Below are 27,639 nucleotides of genomic sequence, written 5' to 3'. Positions count from 1 at the left end.
GGTGGGGGGGATCGAGGGTGGGGGAGGGGTGGCGAGGGTGGGGAGGATCGAGGGTGGAGGGCGGGGGGTGGCAAGGGCGGGGGGGGGGTCACTTCCCCCCCTTGGCTTTGTCGTGGTAGGTGCCGGCGCCCCTGTAGGAGGCGACGTAGCCGCTGGGATCCACTGCCTCCTCGCGGCCCGCGCGGCCCCGGCCTCGGCCGGCCTCGTCGAACCGCTCGCGGTGGCTCCCCGTGAAGCGGCTCGCGTCCGTCAGGCGACTCACAGCGCCCGCGCTCGTCGCCTTCTGCACAGGGGCGGGGGAGACACCCAGGGGGAGTTGAGAGGCGCAGAGGTCGAGAGAGACGTCGGGGTGAGACGCGCGCGGTGCGCGGGGAGAGAGAGAGACGCGTGGAGGAGACGGGGGGAGGAGGGAGAGATGAATGGGAGAGACGGCGGCGTGGGTATGTGTGTGTGTGGGGGGGCATGCGTGGGGAGAGAGTCGTGGGAGTTGGGAAGAGACACGGCGGTGGGGGGGGGGGCTGTGGAGAGTGGCGACTTCAAACTCTCTGGGATTGTGGACACGTTTGGGCAGCCCGGACCATGGCAATCTCCAGGCGGGGTCCCGCTTAACCGACAGACGTCACATCGTCACCACCACCGCAACCATCAGCCATGGCCACTCCGCGGGCGACCTCAGAGATCCACGGGAACAAACCCCGCGCCGCGAGTTCAGTGTCCACCTTTCCCGCGTGGTGATTTTGTTGGGGGTGGACGCGCGCCCCCCGACTCCCCCGGGGCGCGGTTCCTCTCCGTCGTGGGGGGGGGGGGCAACCCCCACTCCGACCCCCCCCCCCCCCGAGGCGGCGTGCGTTGATGTCGTCGCGACAAAAACCTCGCCCGTGCAGCGTCAACACTCCGACTACCACAACAAGACACTCGCGTCGGAGCCCGCGACCGGGTTGGGGGGAGGGGTGGGGTGGACTTCGTTAATCCGAGTGATGAGAGGCGCGGTGGGTTTGGCTGATGGCGGTAGAGTTCATCTCTGTGTGTGTTCAAGGTGGCAGACGCAAGCCCAGCATGGAGCATAGCAGGAACCCGTGCGTGGAGAGTGGCATCCGCAAACACGTTTTGTTGTATGTGTAATAGTGTTCCAGGAGACTTGGACGCCGGGGTTGGAGGCACACGTATTTATTATGTGTCGGTACAGCACAACACTGACATGCAACACTGGAGGGGGTATCGGCCCCCTCACCCGTCTAACTGGGGATACACTCTCTAGCTACGCCTAGCCTACCTCTGGGTACTCCACTAACGGGCTAGGGGAGGCTAGCTAGCCCGACACTGGTAAGTCGGGCTCACGGTACCCGGAGTCCCAGACCAGCTCTTACAAGAGCACCGGCTCTGGCTCTCGGGACCACGCCACTGGCTCGATCCTGTTCGGCCCTGATAAGGGCGGCGATCCAGGGGAGTCCAGGGCTCTATCTATGACGATCTTCAGTCTTCACTGGTTAGCTTCAACATCTCTCCTCGAGCCCTCCGGCTCATCCCCTTTTATACCAAAACCCCCGCTGAGGGGTGGGGCCCCGGGGGATCCCAGCTCCGAGTCAGCCCCCCAGGTTGCCCGATGCGGACGTCGCTGGGAGCACCTTCCCGTGCACCGACATAGCCACGCCCACTGTGTTTCTTTCCCATCTGATTCCATTGTATAACAGTCCCTCCGTAACACCCCTACATATGGATGGTGCTACTCTTTATCTTTAAGAAGCGACCTGTCCATCACAAATGACAGCTAGACGAAGTGGGCTCATCATCATCGTCGTCGTCGCGTGGAATTGTATAGCAGCAGCCAAACACTCTAAACCACGTGATGTTGTTTCTAAATGTGGAGGGAAAACCCGGACGATCCGGAAAAAAATCCACGCGACCACCGGGAGAGACAGGGTCCACATCGAACCCACGGCTGGCTGTATATCAGGCGAGGGAGTTAACATCTCGCCAGCGTGGCGCCCTATAAATAATTACGGAGCCGGCGTCAACCCATGACCACGTCGCCCTGAATGCGCCCGATCTCCACAGCTCTTAGAAGCTGAGCAGACTTCAGCCTGGTCGGTACAGGACTTGAATGGGTGATGTCCACGCGCTATAGACTTGGGGTACGCGGTAGCCAGAGAATGATGGTACAGCCAGGGCCGGATTAAGGTTCTTGTAGGCCCTGGGCAGTTCTCTTTCGTAGGCCTTCAGTGATCACTTTCGACAGCTGCTACCGCTGCCCATGTCACGACTACCGCCGATGCCACTCGCTTGGTTCACGCGTAGCACAACAACAACGCCGCCGCTTGTCTTCCCTTGCACCGCTCTCTATTGAGAATGAGATTGTGCGAAAAAAATACTTGAAGATGAAAGAATCTCGAAAAGTTAATCTCCAGTGTTACAGTTTCTCACCTTATGGAAAAAAACGATTGACATTGGCACGACTCTGCCTCCTTGTATAAACACTGTGCCCTATCCTCGCTATAGAAGTACATCTATTCAAGACGATATCTTTGGTAACACGTTTCATCATACAAACAACATGGTGTACGGATCTTTGAGTGTCACCCCCATGCATGGTGCATTGCGGGGGGGTTTCTCTGGGTTCTCCGGTTTCCTTTGTAGCCCACGGACCCACGGCAGAAACCGGTAGCACCCGAGGCAAGCGGCACTTCAGTTGTCGCGATGTCTTTACGTGGCTAACGACGATACAATAGCCCCAAACTGGTTTGAAACGGTTACGTAATTTCGCCGTAGCTGGTCCCATCAAAAAAAATTGGAAACCGGCAAAGTGACGCCACCCCTCCCTCTGTCGTCGCGACAAGGCGAAGACGTCTTGGGTCTGGGCACGTGGACCGGCGGCCATTCGGCTTCACCAGCCGTGGCACAGGGCAAGAAATGTCAGCGCCCTGACCCCTCGATAACCTCGACACCGCAGACGCCGCCGCTGCGCGTGCGGGCGGTCCCATCTCACTCTCCGTTCCCACAACTCCGCGACTGCTGCCACTCTTGAGCACAAGTTATGGGCGTGGGGGGGGGCGTTGCACGCCTCGATATTCCTTACCTGCCGACCTGCGGGCGTGACGTGTGGCGTGGATTGTGGGGGGAGGGGGTGTGGATTGTGGGGGGTAGGGGGTGCGGTGTGGCGTGGATTGTGGTGCGGGGGGGGGCCTCGTGGATTCCACGCGGCGCGGCCACGCGCCAAGCCGCGTTGGTGCGGGTCGCGCTCGGGTTTCGGGGCGGTAGAATTCCACCGCGCGGTCGGGAAGAGGCGACCCGGACCCGCACGGAGACTTTGGCGGGGTGGCTGGTGGGTGGGTGGGACGCAGAAGCTGGCACGGCAGTGAAGTTGCCTTCTCGCCCAGCGGGTCTCGCCCGGTCAGGTTTCTCTCTCACCTACGTGTGTATGGTGAACTTCTTTCGCACCACTGTACGTAGCCAACCGTGCTAATCGGAGATGCTGGGGTTGTGGACAACAAACCGCACGCTCTCTTGATAGCCCTCGCACGAATTCTCACCATGAACGGAGATGCCCGGGTGCGATGGGGAGATGTTGACTACCTCGCCTGGTATGCAGAAGGTCGTGGGTTCGATCCCGACCCTGACGCCGGCTGCTGGTGCTGCTGCTGCTGCTTCTGTGTATTTGGAGTCTGCGGTGTCTCTGCTACCCGTGGTCGCGTGGATTTTTGTCCGGGTCCTCGGGTTCCCCCCCCCCCCCCCACATTTAGAATCGCAACGTCCGCTTCGGGTATTTGGCTGCGATTAACTTCCACGTGATAAGTTATTTCCTTCAGCTATAATTTGTGGCCAGGGCGCTTCTGATAAAGAGCTATACATGTCAGTAGGCCATACCTGATCAAATAAAATAGCTTAGTTTAGTCTCTGTTTATAAAATTTATTATAATAATAATACAGCGTCAAATTCATCAAATTTTTCAACTTGCCGACGACGACGATTTTTTACGCACGCCAGTAAGCATCTTCGTGCGGCGAATACAATTTAGAAAGACGACTTAAAACCAAAACAAATAGTTTGTAATATTTTAAAATCGGTGGGGGGGGGAGTCTCGCCTGCGCGTGACCTCGCCAGCACGGGTTCACGTGCGACCACAACCTCTGCTTTACCCTTTCTTGATCGTGAAAAGCAAACGCAACACCACCCACCCACCACCCACCCCTACCATGCCGCCCGCACCGGCCTACACTGCATCGCCACTGCGATCACGTGGGCGCCTCACTTGTCTGCAGCGTTCTTGTCGCTTTTACTTTACATTTCATGAACCACGGAGACACACAGACAGACACACAAACAGAGAGAGACAACACAGTAACACAGAGAGAGACACACAACATAGACACACAGAGACCCAATGCCTCTGTGTCGAGGCCTTAAATAGAGAGAGAGGGGGGGGGGCAGAGAGAGGGGTGGGTCTGCTGGGGCAGCTGCTGGAGCAGAGAAATTAGCATGTCAATGAATCCACCTCGAAGTCTCTGTGTGTATCTCTCTCTGTCTGTCTCTCTCTGTGTGTCTATGTTGTGTGTCTCTCTCTGTGTGTCTCTGTGTTGTCTCTCTCTCTGCTTGTGTGTGTGTCTGTGTGTCACCGTGTCTGTGTTTTGTCTCTTTCTCAAATTTAGTTCTTCCTGATGACGGTTGCTTGTTTTGCAATCGAAACGTCGTAATCTAGTATTTAATTTATTTTCTTTCCACGTGACTTTACCGAAAGAACCAAAGAGTAATTCCTGCAGTCACGAAAGCTTCAAATCAAATTTCATGAACTGCCACCCACGTGATTGCGATGCCCTTGGATGCAAATTCACCACCCCTGGGGGGGGGGAGGTAGTAGGAGGGGTGGTGGAGGGGTGGTGGGGGGGTGGTGGGGGGGTGGTGGGGGGGTGGTTGGGGGGGGTGGGGGGGTCGTTCAACTCAGCCGGTCTTTGCTCCGTAGTGGAAGAAATGACTGTCCTCGTCATATGCACGTGGAGTTTCCACCGCTGTCTCTCGGTGTATAATAGAGAAACGCTTCTGTTGACTAACTGCTTTGTGTGAGTACTTTGTTATCTCCTCCCCCCTCAAAGAGGAGTTGGGCAAACGTCGCCATGAAGCAGGACCCTCCTGAAGAGAGAGTCTTGAGACTCACCGAGGCTCAGGACTCTCCCCCTTTAACGTCGTTTCACAAATACGTCGTCGCTGTATTGGCGCCGCTTCGCCTCAACGCCCACACTTCTTCTTCTTCTCGAATAAACTGAAATTCTTCTTTTACTTACCAGGTAAGGCTTACTGAGCTGCACAGCTCTTTTCAGAATGCGACCTGGCCACGAATGACAGCTCGACGAAGCGGTGTATCACTATCACGTGGACTTTTATAGCAGGCAAACTCTCTAAATGTATGATTCTAAATGTAGAGGGGAAAACCAGAGGACCCGGAGAAAAATCCACGCAACCACAGAGAGAGAGAGACATGGAAACTCCAAATATACACAGCAGCAGGCGTCAGGGCCGGGATCGAACCCACGACCTCCTGCATACCGGGCGAGGTAGTCAACATCTCCTAGCCACCACGGCGCCTCCCAGACCCTACCCCGTAAACCGCTTTTTGATTTACGCCGTTTCGATATTCGTCGTCGCACCTTTCAGGAACGCATTCCCGACGTTAACTGGGGTGTTGCTGTATTTGTATATTTGTTTTAAATAAACAAAACACCCCCCTTCGCCCCTCCCCTTTGTCCCTGCATGATAATTATCTCCCCCCCCCCCATTCTTCCCTCCCGCTATGAACTTTCACCCTCTCGCTCGCGGTCCCCACTTGGGTGGGACAGAGAGAGACCCAAATCACTCCCCCCCCCACGCCGCCCTTCTTTCGGCCCCTGGAGCACCCAGCCCTGGGATTGTGTCCGCGGAGTTTCTGACCCCTCGCCCCTCACCTCCACACCTTGCGTCGCGGTCGGTGCTCTCACCTGGGCTGTCGTTGCATTGTAACACACAAACATGTTGTCGCGTGTTTGTAACAATGGACACAACAATGACTTCGGGACGCGTCGTGGCGAGCGGGGTTGATGTCCGCTGGTCATGACGAGTGGCGGAGTGGCAGCCAAAGGGCACGGAACGCGTCCGTGAGACAGAGACAGACGATCCAGCAGTGGATTGATCATGGCTGGTAATGATGATGGTGAAAAGCACGTGTTCCATAAACAAATAATCTGCTGTAATAAAAGGCTGATAAGGAAAGGTCGCCTCTATTCCTATCCATATCTCCTCCTATCTGTGGCTGTTCACATGCGTGGCGTTGCTCCGCTCGATGCGATCTGAAAGGTTAGCGGATCTAAGTTATCAGCAGCGATAAATACAAGATAGTGAGTGGAGTGGTGGCCCTGCGGTTACCCCACGGCCATACGAACCCGGCGACCCGACCTCGAGTTTCTAGTCCCCGACACGGCCAACTTGAGCGGCAATAAACTGAGCAGGTCCACCCTGCATCCTCTTCGACCAAATCATCCCGACCAGATTGGTGAAGTATGGCCGAAAACAACGCCAATGGCAACTCTGCCGCGCCAGCCCTGCCACTCGAATCACACCGATTGTTCCGTAAGCAATTCTGCGAATGCTCTGCGTGTGTGGTGAGACTCTGCCAGTCGTCCATCGCCGGTCCATTGAACGATCAGCAACTGTGTGATATAAAAATAAAAACCCCAACGCAGAAGATCCCTGGGGTTTGATCTTCCACGAAGCTGCTCATGGTCCACCCTTAACCACATCCACTGCACAAACCATAGCAGATGCGTGATACTTGAATTTAAAAGTCTCCAGTGTGCGACGGCGATCAACCAGAACAGACCGTAAATAACGTATAGCGACCCAATGCCCCCGGTCCACGAATGCGAAGAAGGAGAAATCACCACGCCACTGCTCCTCTCTGGGCTTGACCGTTTACATCAGCCGTACGAAAGAAGAACGCTGTGTTGGGAAGTCTCGGCATGGGAATGTGGAATTTCCACAACTGGCTCTGCAGGCCTTTAAACAGGAGATGAGCACGAGCGTCTCACTGCTTTGGCTTCGAGTCTCAAGATCCAATATCATCATCAATAAATGCATCTCCGTACCGTTACAAGCCCTTGTATCGTTCATGTTCCAAAGCCAGAACAACATCAGTCAGCACTTGAGCGCTTCTCAAAGCGAGAGGAACGGAGAGCGGAGCACCCGGAGGAACCCCCCCCCCCACCCCCCTAACGCGTGTAAGGGAGCCAGCAACTCTGTCTCTCCCAGGGGGTCGGCAACCTTTACAAATAAGAAGAGACAATTTGTGTTGTTTTGTGTCTTTGACCAAAGTATTTCGAGAGAGGCCGCTTCACGCACGCAGAGCCACTGTAAGACAAACACAGCCGCAGCAGCTATGCGGCAGATGACAAGCACACTCATTCTCACTTAGTTAAACAAAATAGGTGATAGAATAAACTGCGTCTATTCAGTGCTATGATTTATTCCCCCGAGTTTCTCTGCAGTCTGACTGCACGCTTTGTTGTCACCGACACAGAAGGCAGAACACAGAAGGCAGAACACAGAAGGCAGAACACAGAAGGCAGAACACAGAAGGCAGAACACAGAAGGCAGAACACAGAAGGCAGAACACAGAAGGCAGAACACAGAAGGCAGAACACAGAAGGCAGAACACAGAAGGCAGGGCCCGCTTTACGACGGGGGTCCAAGCGACGCGGTGTGGCGTCGTGAAAGCGGAGACCGCCTGTACTACACCTGTAGAATGTAACTAACCGAATATAGTATATTTAGTTAAAAAACAAACATCTGCCCGCGCGAGGGGGCAGCCAAAGAGCAGCAAAGGGGGCAGTCCTAAAAGAGACGCAGGTTGGCGACCCCTGATTTATGGGGCCGTCCATATATGACGTCACGCGATTTTGGACGATTTTTGACCCCCAACCCCCCCTCGTCATACGGCGTCACAAAAAGGCAGACCCCCCCCCCCCCCCCACCCCCACTAGGTGCGTGATATCAATTATGGACGGCCCCTATCCCGTACGGAACAGACCATTCATCGCCTGTGCCTCCGTACCCGCGACGAGCCAGGAGACGGCGCCACGTCGCGATGCCCCAGGGGAGCCTCACAGCCCATCTGCGTGTGATCCACCCACACACAAACCTGACGTTTAGAAATGAAAGAAAAAAACTGTCTCTTTCTGTTCATTTCACGTGTTTGTATTCACTGCCTGCCTCTCGTTCGCTACTCGTCGTGCACGACTGGGCTTTCTTTATCTTTGCTCAGTCGGTGGTGGCCACGGAGGGCGTGAAAGGATTTCTGTTTTTATTCACCTTTCCCCCTGGAACCGCTCACGTTCCGCTGCAATCTGCACCGATGCCTCCTTTATCGAGGGCGAAATCGGCACGTCAAATGGAGATCGATTGATTGATTAATCCATAGGGCCGTCCATATACGGGCGGGGAGAAGTTTCGGGGCCCGGGGCAAACTGCACACCGTGTGGGTCCCTCTTGACACCGTGGACGTCAAAGCATGCCCCCCAACGCCCACCAAAACGGGGGCCCAGGACAGTCGATTTAACCAGGTGAGATGATTTAACCAGGTGAGATGATTTAACCAGGAGAGATGGTTTAACTAGGTGAGACGATTTAACCAGGTGAGATGATTTAACCAGGTGAGACGATTTAACCAGGAGAGACGATTTAACCACGTGAGATGATTTAACCAGGAGAGATGATTTAACCAGGTGAGACGATTTAACAAGGTTCGATTATTTAACCAGGAGAGATGATTTAACCAGGAGAGATGATTTAACCAGGTGAGATGATTTAACCAGGAGAGATGATTTAACCAGGTGAGACGATTTAACCAGGTGAGATGATTTAACCAGGAGAGATGATTTAACCAGGAGAGATGATTTAACCAGGTGAGATGATTTAACCAGGAGAGACGATTTAACCAGGAGAGATGATTTAACCAGGAGAGATGATTTAACCAGGTGAGACGATTTAACCAGGAGAGATGATTTAACCAAGAGAGATGATTTAACCCGGAGAGACGATTTAACCAGGTGAGATGATTCAACCAGGTGAGACGATTTAACCAGGAGAGATTATTTAACCAGGTGAGACGATTTAACCGGGTGAGATGATTTAACCAGGAGAGACGATTTAACCAGGAGAGACGATTTAACCAGGAGAGATGATTTAACCAGGTGAGATGATTTAACCAGGAGAGATGATTTAACCAGGTGAGACGATTTAACCAGGTGAGATTATTTAACCAGGTGAGACGATTTAACCAGGTGAGATTATTTAACCAGGAGAGATGATTTAACCAGGAGAGACGATTTAACCAGGAGAGATGATTTAACCAGGTGAGATGATTTAACCAGGAGAGATGATTTAACCAGGTGAGACGATTTAACCAGGTGAGATGATTTAACCAGGAGAGATGATTTAACCAGGAAAGACGATTTAACCAGGAGAGATGATTTAACCAGGTGAGACGATTTAACCAGGTGAGATGATTTAACCAGGAGAGATGATTTAACCAGGAGAGACGATTTAACCAAGAGAGACGATTTAACCAGGACAGATGATTTAACCAGGAGAGACGATTTAACCAGGAGAGACGATTTAACCAGGTGAGACGATTTAACCAGGAGAGATGATTTAACCAGGTGAGATGATTTAACCAGGAGAGATGATTTAACCAGGAGAGATGATTTAACCAGGTGAGATGATTTAACCAGGAGAGACGATTTAACCAGGTGAGATGATTTAACCAGGAGAGATGATTTAACCAGGAGAGATGATTTAACCAGGAGAGATGATTTAACCAGGTGAGACGATTAAACCAGGTGAGACGATTTAACCAGGAGAGATGATTTAACCAGGAGAGATGATTTAACCAGGAGAGATGATTTAACCAAGAGAGATGATTTAACAAGGAGAGATGAATTAACCAGGTGAGATGATTTAACCAGGTGAGATGATTTAACCAGGTGAGATGATTTAACCAGGTGAGATGATTCAACCAGGAGAGATGATTTAACCAGGAGATGATTTAACCAGGAGAGATGCTTTAACCAGGTGAGACGATTTAACCAGGAGAGATGATTTAACCAGGTGAGATGATTTAACCACGTGAGATGATTTAACCAGGTGAGATGATTTAACCTGGTGAGATGATTCAACCAGGTGAGATGATTTAACCAGAAGAGATGATTTAACCAGGTGAGATGATTTAACCAGGAGAGATGATTTAACCAAGAGAGATGATTTAACGAGGGGAGATGCTTTAACCAGGTGAGATGATTTAACCAGGTGAGATGATTTAACCAGAAAAGATGATTTAACCAGGTGAGATGATTTAACCAGGAGAGATGATTTAACCAGGTGAGATGATTTAACCAGGTGAGACGATTTAACCAGGAGAGATGATTTAACCAGGAGAGATGATTTAACCAGGTGAGACGATTTAACCAGGAGAGACGATTTAACCAGGTGAGATGATTTAACCAGGAGAGATGATTTAACCAGGAGAGACGATTTAACCAGGTGAGACGATTTAACCAGGAGAGATGATTTAACCAGGAGAGACGATTTAACCAGGTGAGATGATTTAACCAGGTGAGATGATTTAACCAGGAGAGACGATTTAACCAGGATAGATGATTTAACCAGGAGAGACGATTTAACCAGGAGAGATTATTTAACCAGGTGAGACGATTTAACCAGGAGAGATGATTTAACCAGGAGAGACGATTTAACCAGGTGAGATGATTTAACCAGGTGAGATGATTTAACCAGGAGAGATGATTTAACCAGGTGAGACGATTTAACCAGGAGGGATTATTTAACCAGGTGATATTATTTAACCAGGAGAGATTATTTAACCAGGTTAGACGATTTAACCAGGTGAGATGATTTAACCAGGTGAGATGATTTAACCAGGTGAGATGATTTTGCCAGGAGAGACGATTTAACCAGGAGAGACGATTTAACCAGGTGAGACGATTTAACCAGGTGAGACGATTTAACCACGAGAGATGATTTAACCAGGTGAGACGATTTAACCAGGAGAGACGATTTAACCAGGTGAGATGATTTAACCAGGTGAGATGATTTAACCTGGTGAGATGATTCAACCAGGTGAGATGATTTAACCAGGTGAGACGATTTAACCAGGTGAGACGATTTAACCAGGTGAGATGATTTAACCAGGAGAGATGATTTAACCAGGTGAGACGATTTAACCAGGAGAGACGATTTAACCAGGTGAGATGATTTAACCAGGAGAGATGATTTAACCAGGAGAGACGATTTAACCAGGTGAGATGATTTAACCAGGTGAGATGATTTAACCAGGTGAGACGATTTAACCAGGAGAGATGATTTAACCAGGAGAGATGATTTAACCAGGTGAGACGATTTAACCAGGTGAGATGATTTAACCAGGTGAGATGATTTAACCAGGTGAGACGATTTAACCAGGTGAGATGATTTAACCAGGTGAGATGATTTAACCAGGAGAGATGATTTAACCAGGTGAGACGATTTAACCAGTTGAGATGATTTAACCAGGAGAGATGATTTAACCAGGAGAGATGATTTAACCAGGAGAGATGATTTAACCAGGTGAGACGATTTAACCAGGTGAGATGATTTAACCAGGAGAGATGATTTAACCAGGAGAGATGATTTAACCAGGTGAGACGATTTAACCAGGAGAGACGATTTAACCAGGTGAGATGATTTAACCAGGTGAGATGATTTAACCAGGAGAGATTATTTAACCAGGTGAGCCGATTTAACCAGGTGAGATGATTTAACCAGGAGAGACGATTTAACCAGGAGAGATGATTTAACCAGGAGAGACAATTTAACCAGGTGAGACGATTTAACCAGGTGAGATGATTTAACCAGGTGAGACGATTTAACCAGGAGAGACGATTTAACCAGGTGAGATGATTTAACCAGGAGAGATGATTTAACCAGGAGAGACGATTTAACCAGGTGAGATGATTTAACCAGGTGAGATGATTTAACCAGGTGAGACGATTTAACCAGGAGAGATGATTTAACCAGGAGAGATGATTTAACCAGGTGAGACGATTTAACCAGGTGAGATGATTTAACCAGGTGAGATGATTTAACCAGGTGAGACGATTTAACCAGGTGAGATGATTTAACCAGGTGAGATGATTTAACCAGGAGAGATGATTTAACCAGGTGAGACGATTTAACCAGTTGAGATGATTTAACCAGGAGAGATGATTTAACCAGGAGAGATGATTTAACCAGGAGAGATGATTTAACCAGGAGAGATGATTTAACCAGGTGAGATGATTTAACCAGGTGAGACGATTTAACCAGGAGAGATGATTTAACCAGGAGAGATGATTTAACCAGGTGAGACGATTTAATCAGGAGAGACGATTTAACCAGGTGAGATGATTTAACCAGGTGAGATGATTTAACCAGGAGAGATTATTTAACCAGGTGAGCCGATTTAACCAGGTGAGATGATTTAACCAGAAGAGACGATTTAACCAGGAGAGATTTAACCAGGAGAGACAATTTAACCAGGTGAGACGATTTAACCAGGTGAGATGATTTAACCAGGAGAGACGATTTAACCAGGAGAGATGATTTAACCAGGAGAGATGATTTAACCAGGAGAGACGATTTAACCAGGAGAGATGATTTAACCAGGTGAGATGATTTAACCAGGTGAGACGATTTAACCAGGACAGATGATTTAACCAGGATAGACGATTTAACCAGGTGAGATGATTTAACCAGGAGAGACGATTTAACCAGGAGAGATGATTTAACCAGGAGAGACGATTTAACCAGGTGAGACGATTTAACCAGGAGAGATTATTTAACCAGGAGAGATGATTTAACCAGGTGAGACGATTTAACCAGGACGGATGATTTAACCAGGAGAGACGATTTAACCAGGTGAGACGATTTAACCAGGAGAGATGATTTAACCAGGAGAGACGATTTAACCAGGTGAGATGATTTAACCAGGTGAGATGTTTTTACCAGGTGAGATGATTTAACCAGGAGAGATGATTTAACCAGGTGAGATGATTTAACCAAGAGAGATGATTTAACGAGGAGAGATGCTTTAACCAGGTGAGATGATTTAACCAGGTGAGATGATTTAACCAGAAAAGATGATTTAACCAGGTGAGATGATTTAACCAGGAGAGATGATTTAACCAGGTGAGACGATTTAACCAGGTGAGATGATTTAACCAGGTGAGATGATTTAACCAGGTGAGATGATTTAACCAGGAGAGATGATTTAACCAGGAGAGACAATTTAACCAGGTGAGACGATTTAACCAGGTGAGATGATTTAACCAGGAAAGACGATTTAACCAGGAGAGATGATTTAACCAGGTGAGACGATTTAACCAGGAGAGACGATTTAACCAGGTGAGATGATTTAACCAGGAGAGATGATTTAACCAGGAGAGACGATTTAACCAGGTGAGATGATTTAACCAGGTGAGATGATTTAACCAGGTGAGACGATTTAACCAGGAGAGATGATTTAACCAGGAGAGATGATTTAACCAGGTGAGACGATTTAACCAGGTGAGATGATTTAACCAGGTGAGATGATTTAACCAGGTGAGACGATTTAACCAGGTGAGATGATTTAACCAGGTGAGATGATTTAACCAGGAGAGATGATTTAACCAGGTGAGACGATTTAACCAGTTGAGATGATTTAACCAGGAGAGATGATTTAACCAGGAGAGATGATTTAACCAGGAGAGATGATTTAACCAGGTGAGACGATTTAACCAGGTGAGATGATTTAACCAGGTGAGACGATTTAACCAGGAGAGATGATTTAACCAGGAGAGATGATTTAACCAGGTGAGACGATTTAACCAGGAGAGACGATTTAACCAGGTGAGATGATTTAACCAGGTGAGATGATTTAACCAGGAGAGATTATTTAACCAGGTGAGCCGATTTAACCAGGTGAGATGATTTAACCAGGAGAGACGATTTAACCAGGAGAGATGATTTAACCATGAGAGACAATTTAACCAGGTGAGACGATTTAACCAGGTGAGATGATTTAACCAGGAGAGACGATTTAACCAGGAGAGATGATTTAACCAGGAAAGATGATTTAACCAGGAGAGACGATTTAACCAGGAGAGATGATTTAACCAGGTGAGATGATTTAACCAGGTGAGACGATTTAACCAGGACAGATGATTTAACCAGGATAGACGATTTAACCAGGTGAGATGATTTAACCAGGAGAGACGATTTAACCAGGAGAGATGATTTAACCAGGAGAGACGATTTAACCAGGTGAGACGATTTAACCAGGAGAGATTATTTAACCAGGAGAGATGATTTAACCAGGTGAGACGATTTAACCAGGACAGATGATTTAACCAGGAGAGACGATTTAACCAGGTGAGACGATTTAACCAGGAGAGATGATTTAACCAGGAGAGACGATTTAACCAGGTGAGATGATTTAACCAGGTGAGATGTTTTTACCAGGTGAGATGATTTAACCAGGAGAGATGATTTAACCAGGTGAGGTGATTTAACCAAGAGAGATGATTTAACGAGGAGAGATGCTTTAACCAGGTGAGATGATTTAACCAGGTGAGATGATTTAACCAGAAAAGATGATTTAACCTGGTGAGATGATTTAACCAGGAGAGATGATTTAACCAGGTGAGACGATTTAACCAGGTGAGATGATTTAACCAGGTGAGATGATTTAACCAGGTGAGATGATTTAACCAGGTGAGATGATTTAACCAGGTGAGACGATTTAACCAGGTGAGATGATTTAACCAGGTGAGATGATTTAACCAGGCGAGACGATTTAACCAGGTGAAATGATTTAACCACGTGAGATGATTCAACCAGAAGAGATGATTTAACCAGAAGAGATGATTTAACCAGGTGAGATGATTTAACCAGGAGAGATGATTTAACCAGGAGAGACGATTTAACAAGGTGAGATGATTTAACCAGGTGAGATGATTTAACCAGGTGAGATTATTTAACCAGGTGAGATGATTTAACCAGGTGAGACGATTTAACCAGGAGATATGATTTAACCAGGAGAGATGATTTAACCAGGTGAGATGATTTAACCGGGAGAGATGATTTAACCAGGAGAGACGATTTAACCAGGAGAGATGATTTAACCAGGTGAGACGATTTAACCAGGTGAGACAATTTAACCAGGTGAGATGATTTAACCAGGTGAGACGATTTAACCAGGTGAGATGGTTTAACCAGGTGAGACGATTTAACCAGGTGAGATGATTTAACCAGGTGAGATGATTTATTCAGGTGAGATGATTTAACCAGGTGAGATGATTTAAGCAGGTGAGATGATTTAACCAGGTGAGACGATTTAACCAGGTGAGATGATTTAACCAGGAGAGATTATTTAACCAGGTGAGATGATTTAACCAGGAGAGACGATTTAACCAGGAGAGATGATTTAACCAGGTGAGATGATTTAACCAGGAGAGATGATTTAACCAGGAGAGACGATTTAACCAGGTGAGATGATTTAACCAGGTGAGATGATTTAACCAGGTGAGACGATTTAACCAGGAGAGATGATTTAACCAGGAGAGATGATTTAACCAGGTGAGACGATTTAACCAGGTGAGATGATTTAACCAGGTGAGATGATTTAACCAGGTGAGACGATTTAACCAGGTGAGATGATTTAACCAGGTGAGATGATTTAACCAGGAGAGATGATTTAACCAGGTGAGACGATTTAACCAGTTGAGATGATTTAACCAGGAGAGATGATTTAACCAGGAGAGATGATTTAACCAGGAGAGATGATTTAACCAGGAGAGATGATTTAACCAGGTGAGATGATTTAACCAGGTGAGACGATTTAACCAGGAGAGATGATTTAACCAGGAGAGATGATTTAACCAGGTGAGACGATTTAACCAGGAGAGACGATTTAACCAGGTGAGATGATTTAACCAGGTGAGATGATTTAACCAGGAGAGATTATTTAACCAGGTGAGCCGATTTAACCAGGTGAGATGATTTAACCAGAAGAGACGATTTAACCAGGAGAGATTTAACCAGGAGAGACAATTTAACCAGGTGAGACGATTTAACCAGGTGAGATGATTTAACCAGGAGAGACGATTTAACCAGGAGAGATGATTTAACCAGGAGAGATGATTTAACCAGGAGAGACGATTTAACCAGGAGAGATGATTTAACCAGGTGAGATGATTTAACCAGGTGAGACGATTTAACCAGGACAGATGATTTAACCAGGATAGACGATTTAACCAGGTGAGATGATTTAACCAGGAGAGACGATTTAACCAGGAGAGATGATTTAACCAGGAGAGACGATTTAACCAGGTGAGACGATTTAACCAGGAGAGATTATTTAACCAGGAGAGATGATTTAACCAGGTGAGACGATTTAACCAGGACAGATGATTTAACCAGGAGAGACGATTTAACCAGGTGAGACGATTTAACCAGGAGAGATGATTTAACCAGGAGAGACGATTTAACCAGGTGAGATGATTTAACCAGGTGAGATGTTTTTACCAGGTGAGATGATTTAACCAGGAGAGATGATTTAACCAGGTGAGATGATTTAACCAAGAGAGATGATTTAACGAGGAGAGATGCTTTAACCAGGTGAGATGATTTAACCAGGTGAGATGATTTAACCAGAAAAGATGATTTAACCAGGTGAGATGATTTAACCAGGAGAGATGATTTAACCAGGTGAGACGATTTAACCAGGTGAGATGATTTAACCAGGTGAGATGATTTAACCAGGTGAGATGATTTAACCAGGAGAGATGATTTAACCAGGAGAGACAATTTAACCAGGTGAGACGATTTAACCAGGTGAGATGATTTAACCAGGAAAGACGATTTAACCAGGAGAGATGATTTAACCAGGAGAGATGATTTAACCAGGAGAGATGATTTAACCAGGAGAGATGATTTAACCAGGAGAGATGATTTAACCAGGTGAGATGATTTAACCAGGTGAGACGATTTAACCAGGAGAGATGATTTAACCAGGAGAGACGATTTAACCAGGTGAGATGATTTAACCAGGTGAGATGTTTTTACCAGGTGAGATGATTTAACCAGGAGAGATGATTTAACCAGGTGAGATGATTTAACCAAGAGAGATGATTTAACGAGGAGAGATGCTTTAACCAGGTGAGATGATTTAACCAGGTGAGATGATTTAACCAGAAAAGATGATTTAACCAGGTGAGATGATTTAACCAGGAGAGATGATTTAACCAGGTGAGACGATTTAACCAGGTGAGATGATTTAACCAGGTGAGATGATTTAACCAGGTGAGATGATTTAACCAGGAGAGATGATTTAACCAGGAGAGACAATTTAACCAGGTGAGACGATTTAACCAGGTGAGATGATTTAACCAGGAAAGACGATTTAACCAGGAGAGATGATTTAACCAGGAGAGATGATTTAACCAGGAGAGATGATTTAACCAGGAGAGATGATTTAACCAGGAGAGATGATTTAACCAGGTGAGATGATTTAACCAGGTGAGACGATTTAACCAGGAGAGATGATTTAACCAGGAGAGATGATTTAACCAGGTGAGACGATTTAACCAGGAGAGACGATTTAACCAGGTGAGATGATTTAACCAGGTGAGATGATTTAACCAGGAGAGATTATTTAACCAGGTGAGCCGATTTAACCAGGTGAGATGATTTAACCAGAAGAGACGATTTAACCAGGAGAGATTTAACCAGGAGAGACAATTTAACCAGGTGAGACGATTTAACCAGGTGAGATGATTTAACCAGGAGAGACAATTTAACCAGGAGAGATGATTTAACCAGGAGAGATGATTTAACCAGGAGAGACGATTTAACCAGGAGAGATGATTTAACCAGGTGAGATGATTTAACCAGGTGAGACGATTTAACCAGGACAGATGATTTAACCAGGATAGACGATTTAACCAGGTGAGATGATTTAACCAGGAGAGACGATTTAACCAGGAGAGATGATTTAACCAGGAGAGACGATTTAACCAGGTGAGACGATTTAACCAGGAGAGATTATTTAACCAGGAGAGATGATTTAACCAGGTGAGACGATTTAACCAGGACAGATGATTTAACCAGGAGAGACGATTTAACCAGGTGAGACGATTTAACCAGGAGAGATGATTTAACCAGGAGAGACGATTTAACCAGGTGAGATGATTTAACCAGGTGAGATGTTTTTACCAGGTGAGATGATTTAACCAGGAGAGATGATTTAACCAGGTGAGATGATTTAACCAAGAGAGATGATTTAACGAGGAGAGATGCTTTAACCAGGTGAGATGATTTAACCAGGTGAGATGATTTAACCAGAAAAGATGATTTAACCAGGTGAGATGATTTAACCAGGAGAGATGATTTAACCAGGTGAGACGATTTAACCAGGTGAGATGATTTAACCAGGTGAGATGATTTAACCAGGTGAGATGATTTAACCAGGAGAGATGATTTAACCAGGAGAGACAATTTAACCAGGTGAGACGATTTAACCAGGTGAGATGATTTAACCAGGAAAGACGATTTAACCAGGAGAGATGATTTAACCAGGTGAGACGATTTAACCAGGAGAGACGATTTAACCAGGTGAGATGATTTAACCAGGAGAGATGATTTAACCAGGAGAGACGATTTAACCAGGTGAGATGATTTAACCAGGTGAGATGATTTAACCAGGTGAGACGATTTAACCAGGAGAGATGATTTAACCAGGAGAGATGATTTAACCAGGTGAGACGATTTAACCAGGTGAGATGATTTAACCAGGTGAGATGATTTAACCAGGTGAGACGATTTAACCAGGTGAGATGATTTAACCAGGTGAGATGATTTAACCAGGAGAGATGATTTAACCAGGTGAGACGATTTAACCAGTTGAGATGATTTAACCAGGAGAGATGATTTAACCAGGAGAGATGATTTAACCAGGAGAGATGATTTAACCAGGTGAGACGATTTAACCAGGTGAGATGATTTAACCAGGTGAGACGATTTAACCAGGAGAGATGATTTAACCAGGAGAGATGATTTAACCAGGTGAGACGATTTAACCAGGAGAGACGATTTAACCAGGTGAGATGATTTAACCAGGTGAGATGATTTAACCAGGAGAGATTATTTAACCAGGTGAGCCGATTTAACCAGGTGAGATGATTTAACCAGGAGAGACGATTTAACCAGGAGAGATGATTTAACCAGGAGAGACAATTTAACCAGGTGAGACGATTTAACCAGGTGAGATGATTTAACCAGGAGAGACGATTTAACCAGGAGAGATGATTTAACCAGGAAAGATGATTTAACCAGGAGAGACGATTTAACCAGGAGAGATGATTTAACCAGGTGAGATGATTTAACCAGGTGAGACGATTTAACCAGGACAGATGATTTAACCAGGATAGACGATTTAACCAGGTGAGATTATTTAACCAGGAGAGACGATTTAACCAGGAGAGATGATTTAACCAGGAGAGACGATTTAACCAGGTGAGACGATTTAACCAGGAGAGATTATTTAACCAGGAGAGATGATTTAACCAGGTGAGACGATTTAACCAGGACAGATGATTTAACCAGGAGAGACGATTTAACCAGGTGAGACGATTTAACCAGGAGAGATGATTTAACCAGGTGAGATGTTTTTACCAGGTGAGATGATTTAACCAGGAGAGATGATTTAACCAGGTGAGGTGATTTAACCAAGAGAGATGATTTAACGAGGAGAGATGCTTTAACCAGGTGAGATGATTTAACCAGGTGAGATGATTTAACCAGAAAAGATGATTTAACCTGGTGAGATGATTTAACCAGGAGAGATGATTTAACCAGGTGAGACGATTTAACCAGGTGAGATGATTTAACCAGGTGAGATGATTTAACCAGGTGAGATGATTTAACCAGGTGAGATGATTTAACCAGGTGAGACGATTTAACCAGGTGAGATGATTTAACCAGGTGAGATGATTTAACCAGGCGAGACGATTTAACCAGGTGAAATGATTTAACCACGTGAGATGATTCAACCAGAAGAGATGATTTAACCAGAAGAGATGATTTAACCAGGTGAGATGATTTAACCAGGAGAGATGATTTAACCAGGAGAGACGATTTAACAAGGTGAGATGATTTAACCAGGTGAGATGATTTAACCAGGTGAGATTATTTAACCAGGTGAGATGATTTAACCAGGTGAGACGATTTAACCAGGAGATATGATTTAACCAGGAGAGATGATTTAACCAGGTGAGATGATTTAACCGGGAGAGATGATTTAACCAGGAGAGACGATTTAACCAGGAGAGATGATTTAACCAGGTGAGACGATTTAACCAGGTGAGACAATTTAACCAGGTGAGATGATTTAACCAGGTGAGACGATTTAACCAGGTGAGATGGTTTAACCAGGTGAGACGATTTAACCAGGTGAGATGATTTAACCAGGTGAGATGATTTATTCAGGTGAGATGATTTAACCAGGTGAGATGATTTAAGCAGGTGAGATGATTTAACCAGGTGAGACGATTTAACCAGGTGAGATGATTTAACCAGGAGAGATTATTTAACCAGGTGAGATGATTTAACCAGGAGAGACGATTTAACCAGGAGAGATGATTTAACCAGGTGAGATGATTTAACCAGGAGAGATCATTTAACAAGGTGAGATGATTTAACCAGGAGAGATGATTTAACCAGGAGAGATGATTTAACCAGGTGAGATTATTTAACCAAGTGAGATGATTTAACCAGGTGAGATGATTGAACCAGATGAGCTGATTTAACCAGGTGAGATGATTTAACCAGGATAGATTATTTAACCAGGAGAGATGAATTAACCAGGTGAGACGATTTAACCAGGAGAGATGATTTAACCAGGTGAGATGATTTAACCAGGAGAGATCATTTAACAAGGTGAGATGATTTAACCAGGTGAGATGATTTAACCAGGAGAGATGATTTAACCAGGAGAGATTATTTAACCAGGTGAGATGATTTAACCAGGTGAGATGATTTAACCAGAAAAGATGATTTAACCTGGTGAGATGATTTAACCAGGAGAGATGATTTAACCAGGTGAGACGATTTAACCAGGTGAGATGATTTAACCAGGTGAGATGATTTAACCAGGTGAGATGATTTAACCAGGTGAGATGATTTAACCAGGTGAGACGATTTAACCAGGTGAGATGATTTAACCAGGTGAGATGATTTAACCAGGCGAGACGATTTAACCAGGTGAAATGATTTAACCACGTGAGATGATTCAACCAGAAGAGATGATTTAACCAGAAGAGATGATTTAACCAGGTGAGATGATTTAACCAGGAGAGATGATTTAACCAGGAGAGACGATTTAACAAGGTGAGATGATTTAACCAGGTGAGATGATTTAACCAGGTGAGATTATTTAACCAGGTGAGATGATTTAACCAGGTGAGACGATTTAACCAGGAGATATGATTTAACCAGGAGAGATGATTTAACCAGGTGAGATGATTTAACCGGGAGAGATGATTTAACCAGGAGAGACGATTTAACCAGGAGAGATGATTTAACCAGGTGAGACGATTTAACCAGGTGAGACAATTTAACCAGGTGAGATGATTTAACCAGGTGAGACGATTTAACCAGGTGAGATGGTTTAACCAGGTGAGACGATTTAACCAGGTGAGATGATTTAACCAGGTGAGATGATTTATTCAGGTGAGATGATTTAACCAGGTGAGATGATTTAAGCAGGTGAGATGATTTAACCAGGTGAGACGATTTAACCAGGTGAGATGATTTAACCAGGAGAGATTATTTAACCAGGTGAGATGATTTAACCAGGAGAGACGATTTAACCAGGAGAGATGATTTAACCAGGTGAGATGATTTAACCAGGAGAGATCATTTAACAAGGTGAGATGATTTAACCAGGAGAGATGATTTAACCAGGAGAGATGATTTAACCAGGTGAGATTATTTAACCAAGTGAGATGATTTAACCAGGTGAGATGATTGAACCAGATGAGCTGATTTAACCAGGTGAGATGATTTAACCAGGATAGATTATTTAACCAGGAGAGATGAATTAACCAGGTGAGACGATTTAACCAGGAGAGATGATTTAACCAGGTGAGATGATTTAACCAGGAGAGATCATTTAACAAGGTGAGATGATTTAACCAGGTGAGATGATTTAACCAGGAGAGATGATTTAACCAGGAGAGATTATTTAACCAGATGAGATGATTTAACCAGGAGAGATGATTTAACCAGGTGAGATGATTTAACCAGGAGAGATGATTTAACCAGGGGAGATGATTCAACCAGGTGAGATGATTTAACCAGGAGAGATGATTTAACCAGGTGAGATGATTTAACCAGGTGAGATGATTTAACCAAGTGAGATGATTTAACCAGGAGAGACTATTTAACCAGGAGAGATGATTTAACCAGGTGAGATGATTTAACCAGGAGAGATGATTTAACCAGGTGAGATGATTTAACCAGGTGAGACGATTTAAGGATAGCGAGAGATTCGAGTCGGGGGTTTGGGCAGCGATGCGATGTCACCCTCTGGTGGTTACTTTGTGTAGTACAATATAGACATTGATTCCAGTAAGTATATTCAATGCATATATAATTATTGTATAACATAATGCAAGTAGCTACATATGCTACGGGCCCCGCACTTTCAAGGGCCCCACGCTAAATGGTTCCAAGCTACCAATTCCGGTTCAGTGATTCTGCACTTGCTCTACTACTATAGTACTATACCGCCTTCAACTTTTACGAACGACTGAGTGTTTAAGGTTAGCGATTTGTCGTATTACCTGGCTGTATAGCAAATGAAAAAACACAATTACTTTACTATGCAAGTTAAACAGTGGATGTGTTTTAATATTTATGTTTTTTTTATGTAGGGCCCCTTCATAACAACATTCGCTAGAGGCCTCGCACTTACTTCATCCGGCGCTGGCGGGGGGGGGTCAAGGCACCCCCCCGTGCCTGCCCCATGCTCGCTACGCTGCTGAGCGTTGCACGTGAGTGGAGTTGCAGGGTCGGGCCGCGCCGGCGTTCAGCATCGCCAGCGATTGCGTGAAGGGTGACGGTGGCCGCGTCGCATGGCTACGTGGCCTTAGCCCCCCAAAAAACATCAATCGTGCATCACTAATTATCGTGCGTGAAGTATTGTGGATTTTTCTCCGGGTCCTCCGGTTTTTCCCTCCACATTTAGAATCAACGTCACGCATTTAGAGTATTCGGCTGCGATAAATTTCCACTTCCTTTGGCTATCATTGGTGATGATAGCCAGTAAGCCAGGTTGTCGCTTCTGTAAACTAGCCACACAGCTCAGCGGGCCTTACCTGGTAAACATTGTTTAACTCACTAATTTTGTAATGTGATTGAGCGTGTAACGGTTCTGCTATTGTGCTGTTGATGTTGTTGTTGTGTTTGTAATGCTGTTGTCCACGCTGTTGTGATTGTGTCGTGGTTATGCCGCTGTTTGTTGTTGTGCTATTGTTGTCATGTTGTTGTCATGTTGTTGTCATGTTGTTGTTGTTGTGATTGTCAGTGCCCCCCATTAGGTTCTGGGAGCCCCCCAAGGGCAGATCCCCCCCCCTCCCCTTCCCCGTGTTGATGAGCGACAGAAGGGGGCAGGGCGGTTGGGTGAGACCCAGGGGCACAGCATGACCCCCTCGTTCTGGGTGACCCTGGCGGGTGTTGTTGTTGATGTTGATGATGTTGTTCACGATGATGATGTTGTTGATGATGTTGTTGATGATGTTGTTGATGTTGCTAATGATGTTGTTGATGTTGCTAATGATGTTGTTGATGTTTTTTACGATGTTGTTCATCATGTTGATGATGATGTTGTTGATGTTGATGATGATGTTGTTGATGATGTTGTTGATGATGTTCATGTTGTCGATGTTGTTATTGTTGATTATATTGCTGATGATGTTGACGATGATGTTGTTGTTGTTGATGTTGTTGTTGCCGTACCGTGACCCCCGCGATGGCGGGCGCTCCCCCCGCCACCAGGCCGTGGACCCCCCTCAGCGCGTGCTCCGGCTCGCGGCTGGGGAAGCGCTTGCGGGAGAGTTCCTCCAGCGCCGACAGGAACTGGGGGACCGTGATGACACGCGCCGTGCGCTCCCTGGAGAGTGGGGGGGGGGGGGGCAAGGCAAGGATGTTGACTACCTCGCCTGGTACACACGAGGTCGTGGGTTCGATCCCTACTCTGACGCCTGCTGCTGTGTATTTGGAGTTTGCGTGTCTCTCCCTCCCCGTGGTCGCGTGGATTTTTCTCCAGGTCCTCCGGTTTGTCCATGCACATTACGAATCAACTTCACGCGTTTAAATGATTTGGCTGCTGCTGCTGCTGCTCTCCATGTTTAGGTGACAAGCCACTTGGCTGAGCTACCACTTGCGATAGCAGAGTGCTACGTAGCGCAAGGGGGACTTACCTGCTAAAATCAAATATTTTCAAAAATAGTTTTAGTTTAATATAAATAAAGGTGGGGCGCATACGCATAGAGAGAGAGGAGTGAAGATTGAGGGGAGCAGAGGGGTGATAGTGGGGGGCACACAGAGAGAGAGTCGAGGGTCTCTGATCGGGGATGAGGCTGGTGGCGAGGGAGGGGTCCGCTCGTTGGTTCTGTCATGGGCGGAGTTTGCGGGGGGGGGGGCAAACTGGAAACCTTTATTAATTTATTTTCTGTAGTCAATAATTAAGATTAAAAAAAATATTTATGATATGCACCCGCGATGCTTAATGTGAGGGACGAAGCGACCCTCCACCAAATATAGAAGTCACCAACATCACCAGCACCACCACCATCACCACCACCAGCGCCACCACCATCACCACCAGCACCACCACCATCACCAGCACCACCATCACCACCACCATCACCACCATCATCACCACCAGCACCACCACCAACATCACCACCAAAATCAGCACGGTGACCTCCACCGCCTCCACTACCAAGCAAAGACAAAGATCCCCGTATAGACTTAACCGACTGTAGGAGCAAGTGCTGTTAGCGAGCACCGATGAAGGCCGGCACGGCACACGAGGGGGTGGGTGGGTGGCCAGCACCACGCCCGGCCGCCTTTGTCTCCCTAGTGGTGATGTTTTTACACAGCGCTCCAGGTACTCAATTGAGGCTCAGTCGGCCTAGGGGAGGAGGCCCAGGACCGATAATCGTCACCGCTCTTGGACGCGAGCGGGATTCGAACTCGGGTCGCCGGGTTCGTAGCGCAGCGTAGCGCTAACCGCTACACCGCCGCTCCCCACTACCATCCAACATCGCCATCCACAACATCACCAACATCGCCATACACATCACCAACATCGCCATCCACAACATCATCAACATCGCCATCCACAACATCACCAACATCACCAACATCGCCATCCACAACATCACCAACATCGCCATCCACAACATCACCAACATCACCACCGCCTACGGCTGCGGCTCATTGCCGCGCGCGTTCTTTCACGTGGCTGTCGTCATGAGCTTCAGCGATCGATCGATCTCTGAGTGACGCAGCGATCAATCGATCGCTGCGTGACGCAGGCTCAGCCCCAGCTGCCGCAGGGCGGCGCCCGAGGACCGACGGAGCCATCCGAGCCTCGGACACGAGCGCGGTTGGCCACGTGCGGTGCGAAAGAAGGTCAACGTCCGTCCGTGCGCGCACCGACAGCCGACCAATCAGGCGCGCCGGAAGCGATTAATTTAAATTGCGATGTGTGGATAACGTCGTCGATGTCGTTGTCATCAGCCATGGTCAATGCACCGCTGGATGAATGAAATCCTCCCCCTCCGTTGTCATCTGCTGTCGTTTTCATGGCTGGAGTGTCACATTGATATCGTTGCAGGGAGACCGTCATCATAATGGCGAACGTCGTCATCGTCAACATCGTCGTCAGCTGCCAACCTTTGTGGCGGATAAGGTCAAAAGCATCGTCATCATCAATCATCCACAGCCATCGTCTAATGTCAACGTCGTCATTGGTGGCTAACGTCACCATCGTTGCTCTCTCCACCAGCACCATCAGCGTTTCCACCAATACAAAAGACAAAGGTCCCCCGTATAGCCATAACAGACTGTTGGGGCAAGTGCTGTTAGCGAGGAGCACACGAGGGGGTGGATGGCCAGCACCACGCCCGGCCGCCTTTGTCTCCCCAGTGGCGATCTTTACGCACTGCACCAGGTACTCATTTGAGGCTGAGTCGACCTAGGGGAGGCCAAGGACCGGTTCAGATAATCGTCACTGGGTGTTGGCCGTGAGCGGGAATCGAACTCGGGTTGCCGGGTTCGTAGCGCGGCGCACTAACTGCTACACTACCGGAACCCCACACCTGGCCCACCACCTCCAACATCACCACCACCATCAGCATCCCCACCATGATCCCATCTTAACACCATCACCTCGTACACCGCCTCCACCATCCCCATGGTGACCACCACCAACAGCACCATTACCAACATCACCACCACCAGCATCACCACCACCAGCATCACGATCAACATCATCAGCAGCAGCGCCAACATCATCACGATCAGCATCACCGCGGGTGCCGTGGCGCTCGCTCACTTCACTTTGGAGAACACGATGTCCACGTCGGTGGCCGTCACGCGCTTCCCGTCCGCCACGCGGCAGTCGCGGCAGAGCTTGGCCCAGTTCTTGCCGTTCAGCTCCGCGCCGCTCGCCTTGGGGTCTCCGTGCAGCGCGAAGCGACGGAACGCCTCCTCCAGCTCCCTGGGGTCCACGGGGGCTTCTCCTGCCCCACCGCCTCCTGATACACCTCCAGCTCCTCCCGCTCCTCCCGTCTCAGCCGTCTCAGCCGCCTCGGCTCCATTCTCCACCTGCGCGGAGCTCGCTTCTCCTGCCGACATCGCCACGGCGTCTCGACCGGCACCACCCCCACCCTACCCCCCCTCCCCGCGGGCAAAGAGCGAGATGAGAGATAGCGAGGAAGCAGCGATGGGGTGATGGATGATGGTGGTGATGGAGGTGAATGCGTGTGGCGATGGAGATGGGTGTATGGATGATGAATGATTTTGGTGCTGGTGATGATGGAGATGGGTGTATGGATGATGGGCGTGTGTGACGAAGTCGGTAACGATGAAGGATGTGAGTGAGGATGATGGGTGATGTGAATCGGAGATGCGTGCTGCGGTTGGTGATGGACCTGACGGTTGTGATGGTGGTGGTGAAGGTGCCAGTGATAGGGATGATGATGATGATGACGACGACGACGATTGGAGGAGGGGGAGATGCTCGCGACAGAGGCGTGGGGCGTGGTGACGGCGGTGCTGATGTTGCTGATGGCGATGCGCGCAGCACCGCGCACGGACGAGCGAGGGGGGGGGCACCACGTGACGGAGGCGTCGTTCCAGTCGACGGCTCGAGGCGGCCCACGGGCGGAGGAGCGAAACGCGACGCTGCTGCCGCTGCTGCCGCTGCTGCTGCTGCACCTGCCGCTGGGAGGGAGGCGGAACGTGCGCGGAATGAGAGC

General features: G+C 47.6%; 1 protein-coding gene across 1 annotated transcript; it reads right to left on the bottom strand.

Annotated features, from left to right (window-relative positions):
* LOC133355989 (tubulin polymerization-promoting protein family member 3-like) lies at positions 1-27,639 on the bottom strand. The gene is made up of 3 exons (XM_061573459.1): positions 26,715-27,639; positions 24,107-24,260; positions 1-283 (listed from the first exon to the last, which is right to left on the bottom strand). The coding sequence occupies exons 1-3, from the start codon at positions 27,014-27,016 to the stop codon at positions 89-91; spliced, it is 651 nt and encodes a 216-aa protein (XP_061429443.1). The 5' UTR covers positions 27,017-27,639; the 3' UTR covers positions 1-88.

The sequence above is a fragment of the Lethenteron reissneri genome, chromosome 52 (assembly GCF_015708825.2).
Source record: "Lethenteron reissneri isolate LAM-NWPU_2019-01 chromosome 52, ASM1570882v1, whole genome shotgun sequence".
Lineage (NCBI taxonomy): Eukaryota > Metazoa > Chordata > Hyperoartia > Petromyzontiformes > Petromyzontidae > Lethenteron > Lethenteron reissneri.
The sequence above is the reverse complement of the archived record's forward strand: the minus strand, read 5'-3'. Positions and strand labels throughout refer to the sequence as shown.

What these genes read in the sequence shown, in the direction of transcription:
- LOC133355989 (XM_061573459.1), bottom strand. Translation starts at nt 27,016, where the DNA reads ATGTCGGCAGGAGAAGCGAGCTCCGCGCAGGTGGAGAATGGAGCCGAG. An exon ending in ATCGTGTTCTCCAAAGTGAA is followed by an intron (nt 24,261 to 26,714) that starts GTGAGCGAGCGC and finishes CCCACTCTCCAG; the next exon opens with GGAGCGCACGGCGCGTGTCA. An exon ending in CCGCCATCGCGGGGGTCACG is followed by an intron (nt 284 to 24,106) that starts GTACGGCAACAA and finishes GCCCCTGTGCAG; the next exon opens with AAGGCGACGAGCGCGGGCGC.